Here is a 14,350-nt window from a genome sequence, read left to right on the forward strand (position 1 = left end):
TAGGTCTACACCCTTCCCTCTTATTTCAATGGATTTATACATCTTATGTCTTCTGATATCTCCACATCCAAAGTTTTAAGAAAACAAGCTAGGCCTCTGGTCAAATAATATCAACCTTGGTTAAAGCATTGGACCGACTAAAAAGTGCCTTCATGGGCCTCCTTGGAAAAAATGACGAAAAGAATTAAAGAAAGCATTGCCGTGATTTTATTTCTTCATACTGACAAGTAGCCGTATGCTTCCAAAGATTATCCTGGCATTGGCTTTCAGCGAAGCCAAGTGTTATGACCACGGAACAATCTCCATTCAGCTGTGAGATGGTACCCTTCTATCAACGACAGATTGCATGATGAGTCTAACAGAAAACAGGTTTATCTAGAATATATAATTTAAAGCCAACCCCATTGATTCCAACTACATAGATAATATTTCAGCACGTATCTGGTTCGAGATCTACGTGCGATCAAGCATGTTGTAAAGTGTTTGCACGTTCCTCGACAGAAGCTGTGTGCCAGGTACCCTTAACCACTTTGAAAGCTCTCGAAGTCATCCCGAACTTGTTATGAAAATTTCCATTGAGTACACTACCCAAATCAAAGACAGAGCTTGTACCCGGTAGCGAATACTCTGGAAGACCGAGAAGGCCCTAGCTGGATATCATAGTCTAAGGTCCTGTAGTATGCTTTGGATTTGGGTATCAGCAGTACAAAGCAGAGGTTATTCTTGGGTTATTGACCAAGGATTGCATAACATCCAGCTGGCCCTAATCATCGGATTTGATTGTCTCTAAAGGTAACGACAGGTGCTGTGATAGGACTACACGCAGGCGCCTTGAAAAGATACAAATCCCTTTACAGTACCATACAAAGCCTCGAAAATATCCATCTCCAGCCCCATAAGGCTAGTAGCAATATCTCGGAGCCTTGCATTGATCCATCGAAAATGACTCCCGTGCCGCTCTCATATTCCGAAAACGGGAGTTCGGGTCACTCGTCAATCCGACTGTCTCAGACACGAAACTGCCGTGTCACCAAATACAAGGGCACCCGCATTTCCATTAAATAAACTCATGATAGCATGTGAGACAAGTGCTGAATAGAGTTCAGCTGACAGACAGCACGTCCATGCTACGTTGGATATTTTACCAGGATCAAGGGACGATACACCCCTTGGTTAGAGTTTATGAGGTTTCAGGGGAGAATATGCTTAAAATGTCAGGGTCTAGTGATAAATTTGTGTCAGATGTATTTATGCATGTCTTGACTCGGGGCAAGTCTTGGCAGATGAATTTACGAGTCTTTGAAGTTAATGCTCTCAGGTCTAAGCCTCTATTCGCAAACTGTACGGCTTTCGCCTACTGGACAGGGGATGTTCAAATTCGGCAGATGAAATGCCAAGACTCCTGCTGGGTCGCCAAACTCACGGCTTTGTCCGTCATGAAGTTACCGGTGGGATGGTCTGTATTTAACCGTGATGAGATGCTGAATAATGTAATGCTCCTAACGCTATGAGGGTTGAGTTGAGATTGGTGCATGCTGATTATCCCATATTGCTGCTATTCCCCTAGACTCCCATATTGGACGTAGTGGCAGTCGGCAGATGAATTTACGCCGTATTTATAGACCCATTGCGTGGGATTGTTAGTCATCCTTCAACCTTTTGACTTCATTTAGGGTATGTGATCATGAAGAGGCCGAAAAGAATCCATGACTCTTTGCTTGGAATCACTCGGGGCACCTCAAGACTTGATACCACAGAGCTGTTGTAAAGAATAATCGATCTCATCATGATACTTCCTGTGGAAAATTAAGAGGCCAATAGAACTAAAATCAAATGATTTACTATCATAACAGTGACTCAGAACCGTGGTGATATTCTGAAACCCAGCAACAGGTGTTGACACATTCTGAACTCTGACAGCTGTTACATTGAATTATATGGCCAAGGTAATATATATATTACTAGATCAAGAGATTCACAAGTCATGATAACAGTGTAGTTTATGCTGTGAGGCTTGATTCGTGAACATTGGCCAAACACCAACTCGGAGGACCTGTGATTCAAAATCTTCTGACTGGTCATCAATCGATCATCTCTATACCATTTATCCTGCTCTCAAGATATCAAAGCGAGAGATGTGCTGACAGGTAAAGTCATTTGGAAGGGACTCAGTATCAGTAACAATGAAGAATATCTGAGAGCCCGCCCAGGTCAGCAAACTGTGTTCACTGAGTAAAGCTACACGATCATGGGTCCAAAAGGCCTCAAGTCCGGTCTGCAAATGAATCACATATTTGCTGCTATGAAAATGACGCGATCTCACAGGAAATGCTCCAAGATTCTTTGGTCACTGGATGAGAGAATAGCCACTAGGCAACAACAAGCGTTGACGCGAATCTTTCGCCCCCACGAAGACATCGCAGCGATCATCTATCGATATCTCAAACGAGTAACTGCCGACTAGTGATTAAAGAACTTACAAAAGATCCGTCTGCTTAGCCAAGCCAATTGACTTGGTATCTATCTCGGCATAAGCTGAGTGAATCTCACTGCTTCGCCAATGCTCGTATACTCCACACGTCGGGATTCAGGGACAGACTGGGCTACAATTGCTGACAGCGCATTGCTTTCCTTATCTTGCATCTTGGCTAGTGATCGCGATGATCTCGTGATGCGATCAAGAGATAAGCATCAAAAAGTCCAAGCTTCTGCATTGCTGACTCGCAAAGAATGCCACAATGGTAGGGTGTTAGTGGAAGTGGACCTATCGCATGTAAGACGACTTTAAACTCTCGTCAAGATATGCTTAAATAGACATTTAATTGAGGCGTTCACTTTAATGTTTGGCAATGTCACGGTAAAAGAAAGAATAATTGAATAGTGAGGCCGTGTATTATAGAGACATGTTCTATTGTCTGTCTATATGCGATATTAAATGAGATATGAGCAGTGCAGTTCTTGACAATGATGTACTTTATCCAATAATTCGTAGTCACATCAAAGAATTGGTAGACAAAAGCGCTTAAGCGTGGTGAGCGTGGCGGCGGAAACGAGATCGCTCAATGTACTCGGACACAGAGCGCTCATCAACAGTCTTCTCATCCTCAGCCTCCTCATCATCCTCAAAGTCACGCTTGGTACGCTTGGTGGTCTTGTACCAGTTGGCAGCGGGGTCACCGAGGCATTGGCCAACAGTAACGGCTAAAGAAATGTCAGTAATGAAAAAGAATAATGGCTATAGAGAATACTCACGAATGCGGGTGCTGCGCTTGACGGCATCGAGGACCTTGGGGATGAGGTTACGGACAGTGTTCTCGTGGACATCGTGGAAGAGAGCAATGGATCCACCGTTGGTGATACCCTTCTTGAAGAGGTTGAGAGCAGTGTTGGTCTCAGCGGGGGTGTTGTACTCCCAGTCAAGAGAGTCGACATCAGCATTGATGACGTGGTATCCCAGAGTCTTCATGACCGACAGGGTGTTGGCGTTGTAGCTGAAGTAAGGGGGACGCATGTACGTGGGCCACTTTCCAACGATCTTGAGGAACTCAGCCTCCAGACGAGTCATCTGGGTTCGGACATTGGCGTTGCTGATGGTAGCAAGGTCGGGATGGCTGTAACTGTGGTGGGTGTTAGCTACTATACGAACTGTCACACAGCATATTGTCAATGATGAAGCACTTACGTGTGAGAACCAAGCTGGTGACCCTCGGCGACGACACGCTTGACGGTAGCAGCGTAGTCGTTGATGTTGGCCCAGTTCTCGCCGTTCATGAAGAAGGTGGCCTTGTAGCCGTACTTCTTGAGCTGGTCGAGAAGCTCGTTGGTGTAGGCGAAGGGACCATCGTCGAAGGTGAGGGCGATGTTCCTGTCGACAGTGCACTTGGTGATGGCGACGCCGACAGGGACAGCGGCAGCGGCAAGCTGCAGCAGGCCGGCGCAGGTAGCGAGGACAGAGAAACGCATTTTGGAATAGGGTATTATAGAGTAGGGGGACGGTAAACGACAGTACTGAAACTAGAATAGCTTCAAAAAGAGAGATGGAGGTGAAGAAACGAGTGAATGAACTGCGGCTGTTGAGTTGAACCTAAGACCGTCTAGAACAGCAGAGGAATCTTCTTTCATATATACTTCTTTCTCGTCCCCTTCAGATTTTCCTTCACGGGCTTTACAGCACAAAACCGTACCGAGCTGAATCACCCAGAGCCGGGTTATGGGTGTGGCAGCTATGAACATGGGTATCCCTCCCCTCAACCTTGCCGTCGACGTACGAGGCCCTTATGGCCCTTGATAGCGCGTACCTATTTGTGCAGTATTAGTCCTCTAGTGTGCAGATAGAGGACTGCAGCAGGGGTTATGAGTTCAGAGACTGGTCCTGGGGTTTCATCGTATGCAGAGAGCTGGAGACTCGGGAATCTTGGCAGTCGACGGAATGGAACCTTGCATTTAAATTGAATTGGTCATTGACTTGAATTGTGCAAGTGACGAAAGAGTCCATATTCTTACGCCATGTTCCTCCTTGTCGTCCTCATGGGAGCGTATCTCGTGGTTCAATGGCTCTTCATACGAGATCACACCCATGTCCCTGGTATTGCGCTATCTAATGCGGGACGATCCTCGAGCCAATCTCTTGTGCAGGGCACTGTATGTCTCAGGTACTCTTGTATCACGACCCGACGAGTAAGAGAGTGAAGAGGGGCATTATCTATTTCCTCGTGAGTCTTACAGCAGCATATGCCATGTGCTCACAAGACAAGAGTTTCAGCCACTATTGGACAGACGATAAAGGACAGGCTCCAGGGGTTCAGGGCGGGTAGACCATAACCCATGCCCGGGCGTGACCCCCCTGGAAAAGGCTCACTAAGGTTAAAAATTAAATAGCCAACGTTAACGTAACCTTAACCTTAGTCTGGGCTCTACTTCGCGATTACCGAACAGGGCTTGTCTCACGAGAGCCAAAAAAAGTGAAACCTAGACTACTATACCTGACCTAGGAACGGAGAATAACCCCTCGAATGGGATAAAAGGCTTGGCCATCGGGCATCCGCTTTGAGTAGCCGCGGACCTGTCAATAGGTTGACCTGCGAAATAGGGGACGGTAGCATTTACTACCCACCGACGAGCTGAGGAGAGACATGGACAAGGCCTTATTTTCTCACCAGAGCTGTGGTATTGTTATTGCTATTATTCTTGGTATTGGTATTGGCATTGGTTCGATAAGATGCAATTGCACGTACAACGCCAAGATAAGAGCAGCCTTGTTTCTCTTCATCTTGTCGTCTAGTGACTATCTCATGTACGAACTCTGCCTGCAGACGGGATGCTCACTGCATTAGATAGCAACAAACAATAAGCCACTTGACGTATGCCAATGTCAACCTCAACACCATTACCAACTACTCACCTTACGGTGTACGATACAATATCCTCAACCGAAGAAATTGCCGAACATCACTGCCAAGTAAAATCCCATCAACTCGACACAATTAGCTAGAGCTTATTCCTTCACTCCAATATCCGTGCAGTCCGAAGAGTCCACTGTCTGTTCTCACGGTCTCGAACCAGACCGAGAACAAAAAAGAGGCCCCCAATTTTCCCTTAGTCTCGCGTCGATAACCGAACTCATCCATCCATATCCACAATGGATGCTTTATCTTCAGGAGAATGAGACTCTACGCAAAAAAGCAATGACAAAAAAAGAGACAACTACAACGGTTCAGTCATAATAGTCACAGTCACAGTCAGAAAAACACCCAAGCCGGGCATCAAAATCTCCGAGCAGTGTCTGTAAGCCCCCTTTCTCATCAAACATGCATCTCTTGCACATCATTTATGGGGCCATCACAGGTTTCTTCTGCTGAGAGATTACTGATATGCAACTCCCATCACATCAATTGTTTCCCTAACTAGTAGCCCGAGCCCGAGGACCTAAAAATGGGCATCTCCAAGCCTCAGCCGTTCGATCTACAACAAGGTAGCCCTATATTTACCTACACGCCAAGTCCATCTGCCTGGTAAATGGATATCCTGCCAGCATACATACTATGTAGCATAAAGGAGACACCAGAAAACAACGCACCCCATCTTCAATGGACGATCGCCGGTGTCCCTCTGAGCTGGCCTTGCCAAGACGTGGCCAAGGCTGATTAATAAAGACTAACGTTCTCACATAAACAACAAATACGAGGAACCTCGAAAAAGACGTCAATCAACAAGGCCGACAAAGACCGTCAGCCGCAAGCAACATCCATGAACGGGAAGGATTTGTCCTGAGGTTCCCCAGATGATATCAAACGTGCAATAATAAACCAGGGGCTTCGATACTCCGCTTCGGGTACGATATCCCGGGTCTAGAGAGACAAGCCTGGTCCGTTCTGTTGACAGCGAAGCCCCGTATGATTGGAGCGACTCGTCTCCTTCAGACTTCACGTTTTCCCTATTATAGAAGCTGGGTTGGTATATCACCGTTTTTCGCGAATATCCATCCTGGTAGTCCGCTACGGAGTTAAACAGGAGTTTAAGACAAGAGAAGAAAGGTTTTTATGCTTATTTAGACAAGGTTATCGATCCTCGAGGTAAACGAATAAATCAGGCAGTTATTTATAACTGCCAAGAAATCAGTCAGTCAGTTGTAAGTTTGTGTGTGTATGACTGATACAAGCAAAGAGTCAGTTTCCGTTCGCTTCAACGCCCAGATCCTTAATCAACTCCCCGACGAAAATAAGATCTCCCTTTAAAAAACAAAAAGTCCTGCCAAAATCCCCGACGTTGCTGCCCAGGCAGTAAGAAACGAAAGAAATGAGGGTATCAGTGAGAGATTTCACGAGGTAGGAAGGTGGCTTCAAGATGTCTAATGGGTCGTCACGAGGTAAGGTAGGTAGGTAGATGGATGGATGGATGGCAGCTGGAGTCGTTCACAGGTCATCCTCCCAGTTACCCTCCACTTCAATCGTCGTGCCCAAGGCTTCTCTACCCTGGCGAATCATGTCCTGTAGTTGTTTGTTGAAAGCGTTGATCCGCACATCTGCATCTCGTTCTTCCATCTTACGGCGTGCTGCGAGATGCTTGGCTTCTGCGGTCAGACGGGGACTGGCTTCTGCTGATGTACGTCCTGATGCTACTGAGGCATTAGAGTGAGACCGGCGGTGCGTCGATGGCTTTGTTATCGGCGATGAGATGGTGGTACTTCGGCGAGTGGAGCGGGTGGGTTGAGGTATCCTGCTGGGCGATTCTATCCGAGGAGAAGCGAGGGGAGCCAGTGACGCGAATGACGCGGTTGATGCAAGCCGTGGAGAAGGTGATGCTGCTGCGTGTGATAGACGACTAGTCGGGCGATTGGTAGTGGATCGTCGCTGACCGGGCGTAGAGGCAGAAGAGAATCGGGCTGATGGAGCGGCACTGATGCGTCGGCCTGTAGTCATGGAGGGGCCCGAGTTTCGCGATCGAGGGGACGGTCGATAAGACGGACGTCGCAGCGGAGGCTCGGGCTCAGGCTTGGGTTCAGGCTCAGCTGGTTTCTCATCACTCACCATGACCCAATTCCTGCCAAGTTCATCTTTCGTGTCTGTATGTCTTCGCTTCGGATGGGGTGATGTGGGTGTAGATGCGCCGCTATTACCACCTTGTTCTGCGTTGTCGGATTGACGCTGGTTGAAGTAATCCTCTTGCGATGGCGGGAATCGACCGGGAAGATGCTGACTCTCGAATAGTGTCTGGTCCAACTCCTCGACTCTGCCGGACTTCATCGTGAAGGCCTTACCACCGCCAGCCTGGAAACCTCGAAATGAGCCTGTCTTGCAAAACTCCCATACACGTCCAACAACACCTCCTATAGTTGAGAATGCGAAGCTGCCCCAGCCTTGGGACTGTATCGGCTGAGGAGGCAGATTGAACAGTTGTGTCGGTCCAGCTCCATGATCGATATCGTCGTGGGTTCGTTTCGAGCCAAGCGCTTTTCGATAGTCTGTGTCCGAATACATGCTCTCGTCGAGGATACCGCTATTGAAAGGGCCAGAACTCGGTGTATCAAGCTGTCCAGCAAGTTGGTACCGCATTTCCTCATTCCTCATCTGAGCCACTGGCGTTCCAAAATAACCATTTCTATCAGAATCATCCTGGAAGCGGAATTCCTGGGATCGCGATATATCATGGCAAGGTCTCTTTCGTTTCGTAGCTTGTCCGTCGGGGGTTGCTGTGCTGTAGGGCGAAGCATATCCGTAGCTGGTGCTAGAGCTTGGTGAGATGGGTGGGCGGAATAGGCCAGGGTGAACACCTTCTCTATTGAAGCCGCCCGACACATGGAAATGTGAAGGGATAGTCATTCTGCCTGGGGATAGGGCCTTCTGATTTGATCGGTGTGTGCGCGCACGCGCGTGGTGATAGATAGACGAATGAATGACCTTATCGAGTGGAGGCGAAGCTGTTACTCACGGCCAAGCTTAAACGCAGCCGAGACACATCTCAGGTCGTCTATCGCACAAGCGGGTCTGGGGTAAGAGCAAACCGAATATTCGGATCTGGAGACGAGATTGCAATCGACGGGGGAAAGCGATACTCGGAGGGCGATTTGCGATGGCGATGGGCGATATTGTTGAGAGCCTCGTGACTAGGCGAGATAGTAGGTTGTGTCTTGTGATGACGGTCGCATGGAGAGGGAGGCTGCCTGGCTGCAAGCGCCCAACTCTAATAGACGCAGCCAAAAGTATGGCGCTCGGGTGAGAGGGGAGGGCACCTTAGATGCACGCACAGTGTTTGGAGATGCTCGCCTTGAAAGTGAGGCTCGATTATGGATTAATGATGTATTGGATTAGAGAGATGGTCTTCCACTGGCGGCAAAATGTCGACGGGGCAAGTAAACAATGGTTGGGGGGCCAGCGCCTGTGGCCAGCGTTAGAGACGACGTGTGATTGGTCCGGGTCGGTTGATAGTGATCCGGTAGTTGCTTCAATAGCCGCGATAGAGAGCACTGTTGCTCTGTAATCAGCTCTGTAGTCTGTAACCTGTATGATGAGAGAATAAGACTTCAAAAAGACTCAGTATCTGACGCATGTCCAGGTGGGCAGGCAATCAATCCCCTTTCGTCAGGAATGGTATGCGGAGAACGGGAAGCTTTGGGTTTGTTGCCGACTTATAGCTCCAGCTTCTTCTTGTGTGGCTGATTCCAAGAGTTTGGTCCACTTGATGGAGATCGGCAGGGTTCAGCTAACCAAGAGCATCAAAATGCGAACATTAGAGGAACAGCTCGTACCTAGTTGCGAAAAGACAAAAGCCATCCCTTCTCTCCTATCTACACCAGTTATCAGACCGTCTGGCTCATTTGCATTGCGATATTGGCTTGCTTAAATTACTCTAATATCCTTGGTTGTCCTAGGCGATTAATGATCAACACAGGGGTCTTCAGACAAATCACAATGATGAGGTTCATGGAGTTCAAGTATGCCTTACTATCGTGAATCGTTGCCTTATCTTATATTCAGTCTATGCCTCATATCGCGTAAATCGCTCTAAACCCTGCGTCCAAACTCTTCTATGCCATATGCCATGACCTCAACTCATTGGTATCATTCGCCCTTCCCTCTCCTAAGTCTAAACATTCGTATCCTATCACTTAGTCCTTGTTGTAGTAGTTGTCCTGCTGGCCCTTTCGCTCAGTCGTAACACCTCCATTAACACCCTGCTCTCCGTGAACATGCTCCTTGCTTCCCCAGAAAGCCTCCCGCTCCTTAAGAACCTCCTGGCCCCATGCCTTCATCTCCGGCAGCGTCATTCTGGTCGCGACGTACGCAAACTCGCCAAGATCGACCTTGCCCTCACCGCGCTTCTCATACTCCACCATCTGCAGCAGAAGCTCCATCTTGTCCACGTCGTGCACGAAGTGACTGTCTAGTGTCTCAGAGTCCTCGTATTCCTGCCAGATTGCGCGGATGTCCTCGCCTGTGGTGCCGCCAGCGACGTTTCGTAGCAAGTTCTTGGTCAAAAAGTCCATTGTCTCTGCTTCGCGTCGGCTCTTCTCGGGCTTGGGAACACCGTCGACGGGTGTGATGTCGCCGACAAGAAGCTCCGCCATGTCGTGGATAAGACACATCTTCATGCACTTGGGAAGGTCGAGTTTCGGGGCGAGAGAGGGAGGCGCAAACATAGAGATCAGAGACATGCGATACATGTGGTCGGCGATAGACTCTCCCCTGTCGCATGTTAGTGACGTCTTGACGTTAGGAGACTAATTTTCTTACCTAGAGATACCGAATCGCCTCCATCCTTCTCGCTTGGTAGTCTTGAGTCGCTCAAGCATGTGGAAGAAAGGGAGCGGCGAAGAGGACTCCTCAGTAGGCGCACCACCAGGAATCTCCTTGACCACCTTGTCAACAGTCCATGGGTCGGCGACCTTGACCATGGGCGTGAAACCCAGATCTCCAATTACTTCCTCAGGGCGAAGATCTACGCGCCCATTCTTCTTCTCCGGTTGCGAGCCCATCTTTGCAGTAGAGTACAGTCTGTAATGTCGCGGGGTAGATGTTGAGTTGCTGGTGCAAGGTAAAGAAAGTGGTCGTAGGGAGTTGACAGTAGTCTTTACGGTACGAATCGTTTGCGGCAGTCGCATACAAACAGAGATGGTCATAACAAGCGTACAATTGACAAAGGGGTCATGAAAACAAACAGTCTAGAGCCCAGAACAACAGAAGAATGTTTGGTTGAGCGGATAGTTTCTTAGTCTATGTAATTTGGTGGGTTTGTAGTCCAGGTTTGTGCCAGTGTGGAATTGATCAATTGTCAGCTAATAGCCCCTGTCGTTTGGTGCGTCATATGTCATTTTACAGGGATAGGAGCTGGGATCTTGTCTGTCTTGGTGTCGCTACAGGGTAACGACACCACAATCACTTACACGGTAAACAGTGAACTTTTCTTGCTTGCCATGTTGTGGATTTCAGTTCTAAAGGGAGCTGTCGTCCTTGAATAGTATGATGACGCTATGTACTATATATTCCTATGCGAGATAGGGGTGCTGAACTAATTGACTTATGGGGAAGTCTTGCTGCTAATCCTGGAAGCCGTGGACCTTAGACTGTGTCTTCCTGATACAAGCAAACCCTCTGCAAGGCCAAGCCGGTTTTACTATAAAGCTTATCACATCGGGACATTTGTAATTGAATAACAGTATGTCCCAATCAACTTGATAGGTTTTGCTCCCCATGTTTTGCTCTTCAGAGCCAATGATTGTCCATCTTTGATTCGCAACCCATCACTAACACCGATATTTGCCATGGGAGGAAAGAAAACCCAGGAACTCGGCCCTAAATGATAACAAGATTTAGGTACCTTGGCATAAGTTTAGAATATCATTTATTGAGTTTGTTTTCACGTCCTATCAAAGTTTGATGTTTTCTTGTTCTCTGAGAATTGGTCACGCACGTGGGGTTCCGCCGCCAAGGACCAAAAAGTAAATTTAGCTCCGCCTCAGTCAGATCTACATGAGATGAGCCTCATCTTGATCCATTTCGGGTACCTTTCTCCAAGTACTCAACACTCACTCCCGCATGCGAATCTTGCAAAGAATAGCCGCGCCTTTTCGTACACAGGCTCGCCCAATGACAACAATCGCTTCACTCAAGCGGCTCTCAGCCAAATCCCTCTCCGAGAAGATCCTCGAGGAAGTCAACGCCACAGATCCCACATTTGCTGTTATCGATGTTCGTGATAATGGTGAGTTGGCATTCAAACTCTTTTTCCGAAAAGAAGACTTCTTCTCGGTTCCATTTGATTCTGTGACAACCTCAACTGACTTTTCAAGATTACATTGGTGGACATATCAAGGGCTCAACAAATATCCCCGCACATACTCTCGACGCCATGATGCCAACTCTGGTCCGTCGTCTGAAAGACAAAAAGACAGTTGTCTTTCACTGCGCACTGAGTCAACAGCGGGGTCCGAGTGCGGCACTAAAGTATCTGCGTGAGAGGGATGGTCTTTTGAAGTCTATGGGTGAAGACCCAAAGGGAGACAACGGTCAGGATGTTTATGTGTTGGATAGGGGATTTTCAGGATGGCAAGAGGTTTACGGAGAGGATGAACGATTGACGGAGGGATACGTTAAGGATTTATGGGATAATTATTAATTTATTCAGAGCTAGAGAGCTAGAGTTGAGCCTTTCGATAGAACCCCTACTTCCATCTCATGCTTCCCACTATGTTTTGAACAAGACTTTTTCGAGAACTGGACCAGGCAAAGGGAGTGAGAGCAACCCAAAGATAATCTCTAAACAATATGGTACTGTGATGAGGTGATGTATATCCGTCATCAGACAGAGAGAAGATGACCCCATTCCGCATCACGTCTGACCTAAGAAGATATTAGCCCAATAACACACAGACTGTGAAGAAGAGTCCACTTACAGAAATACCACGATCGCCAATCAGCTTAAACCATTGGTACCATCCTTTTCAGCCTGCGAATTTTGAAGAACAGAACAAAGATGATTGCAACAAGAACGCCCGTCACTATCGCGAAGACCGCGATGCGTTGTTGCGTGGTCTCTGGGTCCGACCACCAGGTGAGTCCGGTTGAGTGATCGGCTACGCCATATTCGCCGTCGGAGGGATGTGGATGGTAGTAGTCACTCCCCTCATCTTGTCGAGCGAGGATTTGATGCCAGCTACGGGGGTTGATTTTGTCTGGCAAGGGTGCCATGGTGATGGTAGTGGATGATTGGTGAGAGGTTGGATGCTCTGATGATCTTCGGTGGATTAAAGAGAATAAGAGTTGTGGTTGGATTTGGAACAGCCTGAATATTGGTATGATCGAGGTAAGGGAGCTTTTGATCGAAATTCGAAAAGTATAACTGATTTGGAGGGAGAATTTCGTGGAACTCGATGACTCAAAGTCTCCTGGGTCAGCCGGAGGGACTTATATAGTTTCTTCGAAACTCTCAAGGCGTATTGAAGCTTTGGAGAACTTGAGAACCCAACTTTAAACACAGCCGTGAGCTACTCCTCAATAATAGGTTAATGGAATAAGGCAGCGCAAACAAGGGAACTTTGATCAAAACTTACACCCGAGCATTATAAAAAGATGCCTTCTAGGATGAAATGTCCATATTTTACCTCCCCAACACTCAAACACTTGTCAAGTCGGTTCTCCGAGTCCGCTCGACATATTAATCTCTTTTCAAACCTCTCTCCAAACCTTTATCCTTCGAAATGCTTGATCCGAACAACCTTCAGGGGCGGCCTCTGGTTGATACTCTGCCAGTCTTGCCAGTCTTCTTGACTCTATCCCAACCCAGTCTCGTCCTCCTCTTCCCACCAAGACCCCATTCACCCACAAGAGACCATCTCTGAGAGATGAGCCAGCCACAAAGGGAGACAACAAGTTGAAGCCTAGTCACAGTGACCCCCCAGCTGGTGACAAGTTCCCTTCACCCACCGAAGCTGTGCGCCCCAGTCGTCTCCCTACCGTTGTTGTCGTCAAACTCACCAACACTTTCCGTCTCTCTTCTCCTGACAGAACCGGCGTTCAGGCCTGCCCGTCTTTAGAAGATGCGTCTGCCAATGAAAAGGGTCTCCTTGTCTTTCTCATCATACTCCTTCTGGGAGGCTTCCTTAGTGGATGTCTCCTTCTCATGCAGGGTTCAGGAAGCTTCTTGAGGCGCATAGGTCGAAGATATGGGTGGAAATGGGTCAAGAAGTCTGACAGTGTAGATCTCGAGAATGCGATTCGTCACTTGAAGGGACACCCAGGCGCGTTCGAAGCGAGCCATCTCGTTTTGCTCCGGGAGGTCGTGGCAGATTGGAAAGTTCCATCGTATGTTCGATCAGACGAAAAGGCTGCTGAAGAGGGCCGTTTGGATTCATCCGACTGCTCACCTCTTACTTACCCTCGGCCTGCTCGTCTGGCCCTTCAACACTCCATTCCCATCTGACCAGGAGAACTATGCTCTGCTAGGGTCTACCCTATGAAATGCCCATAGCCGAAGATTCGCGCGATTTGATCATCTGGTCATCAGCTGGAAGAGGGTTTGCTTTCTTCGCTGTGACTGGGTAAGCTTGGGAATAACTTTGCACAAACACTTGTTCATGGCTTCGTGATTGGAAGGAACTAGGCAGTCAAAACTCTATGCTAGAAAATAGAAGTTAGAAATGTGCGAGGACTAGAAAATAAAAGCTTTAGAAACTTAAACTCATCTTCTTGTGAGAATTATCTTCAGTCAAGTAACTCAAATACCAACATTAACTTCGAGTGGTAACTCGGGTTATATAAGAGAATCAGACGTACAATCCATGACAGTATCATTTCTTTCCCCCCTTTTCTATTACGCCTCGACTCGCATCCACGAAAAAACGCCTCTATTCTCAATC

At 47.8% G+C, this 14,350-nt stretch overlaps 5 protein-coding genes across 5 annotated transcripts; 2 read left to right on the forward strand and 3 right to left on the reverse strand.

Annotated features, from left to right (window-relative positions):
* Window positions 1–3,022: 3,022 nt before the first annotated feature.
* Window positions 3,023–3,963, reverse strand: FTJAE_1019 (polysaccharide deacetylase family; the record flags this gene model as incomplete). Its single annotated transcript, XM_037343006.1, has 3 exons — window positions 3,023–3,201; window positions 3,253–3,617; window positions 3,683–3,963. The coding sequence occupies 3 exons, from the start codon at window positions 3,961–3,963 to the stop codon at window positions 3,023–3,025; spliced, it is 825 nt and encodes a 274-aa protein (XP_037211886.1).
* Window positions 3,964–6,911: 2,948 nt separating this feature from the next.
* On the reverse strand, window positions 6,912–8,318 carry FTJAE_1020 (uncharacterized protein; the record flags this gene model as incomplete). Its single annotated transcript, XM_037343018.1, has 1 exon — window positions 6,912–8,318. One exon carries the CDS (start codon window positions 8,316–8,318, stop codon window positions 6,912–6,914), a length of 1,407 nt encoding a protein of 468 aa, XP_037211887.1.
* A 1,286-nt stretch (window positions 8,319–9,604) lies between these two features.
* FTJAE_1021 (hydrolase-HD superfamily) lies at window positions 9,605–10,471 on the reverse strand (the record flags this gene model as incomplete). The annotated part of the gene is made up of 2 exons (XM_037343029.1): window positions 9,605–10,181; window positions 10,230–10,471. 2 exons carry the CDS (start codon window positions 10,469–10,471, stop codon window positions 9,605–9,607), a joined length of 819 nt encoding a protein of 272 aa, XP_037211888.1.
* A 1,111-nt stretch (window positions 10,472–11,582) lies between these two features.
* Window positions 11,583–12,111, forward strand: FTJAE_1022 (tyrosin-phosphatase; the record flags this gene model as incomplete). Its single annotated transcript, XM_037343040.1, has 3 exons — window positions 11,583–11,697; window positions 11,786–11,859; window positions 11,917–12,111. The coding sequence occupies 3 exons, from the start codon at window positions 11,583–11,585 to the stop codon at window positions 12,109–12,111; spliced, it is 384 nt and encodes a 127-aa protein (XP_037211889.1).
* A 1,081-nt stretch (window positions 12,112–13,192) lies between these two features.
* On the forward strand, window positions 13,193–13,914 carry FTJAE_1023 (uncharacterized protein; the record flags this gene model as incomplete). The annotated part of the gene is made up of 2 exons (XM_037343051.1): window positions 13,193–13,228; window positions 13,279–13,914. The coding sequence occupies 2 exons, from the start codon at window positions 13,193–13,195 to the stop codon at window positions 13,912–13,914; spliced, it is 672 nt and encodes a 223-aa protein (XP_037211890.1).
* Between the last annotated feature and the right edge of the window lie 436 nt (window positions 13,915–14,350).

This window comes from Fusarium tjaetaba, assembly GCF_013396195.1.
Source record: "Fusarium tjaetaba strain NRRL 66243 chromosome Unknown NRRL66243_c0000022, whole genome shotgun sequence".
In the NCBI taxonomy this organism is placed as follows: Eukaryota; Fungi; Ascomycota; class Sordariomycetes; order Hypocreales; family Nectriaceae; genus Fusarium; species Fusarium tjaetaba.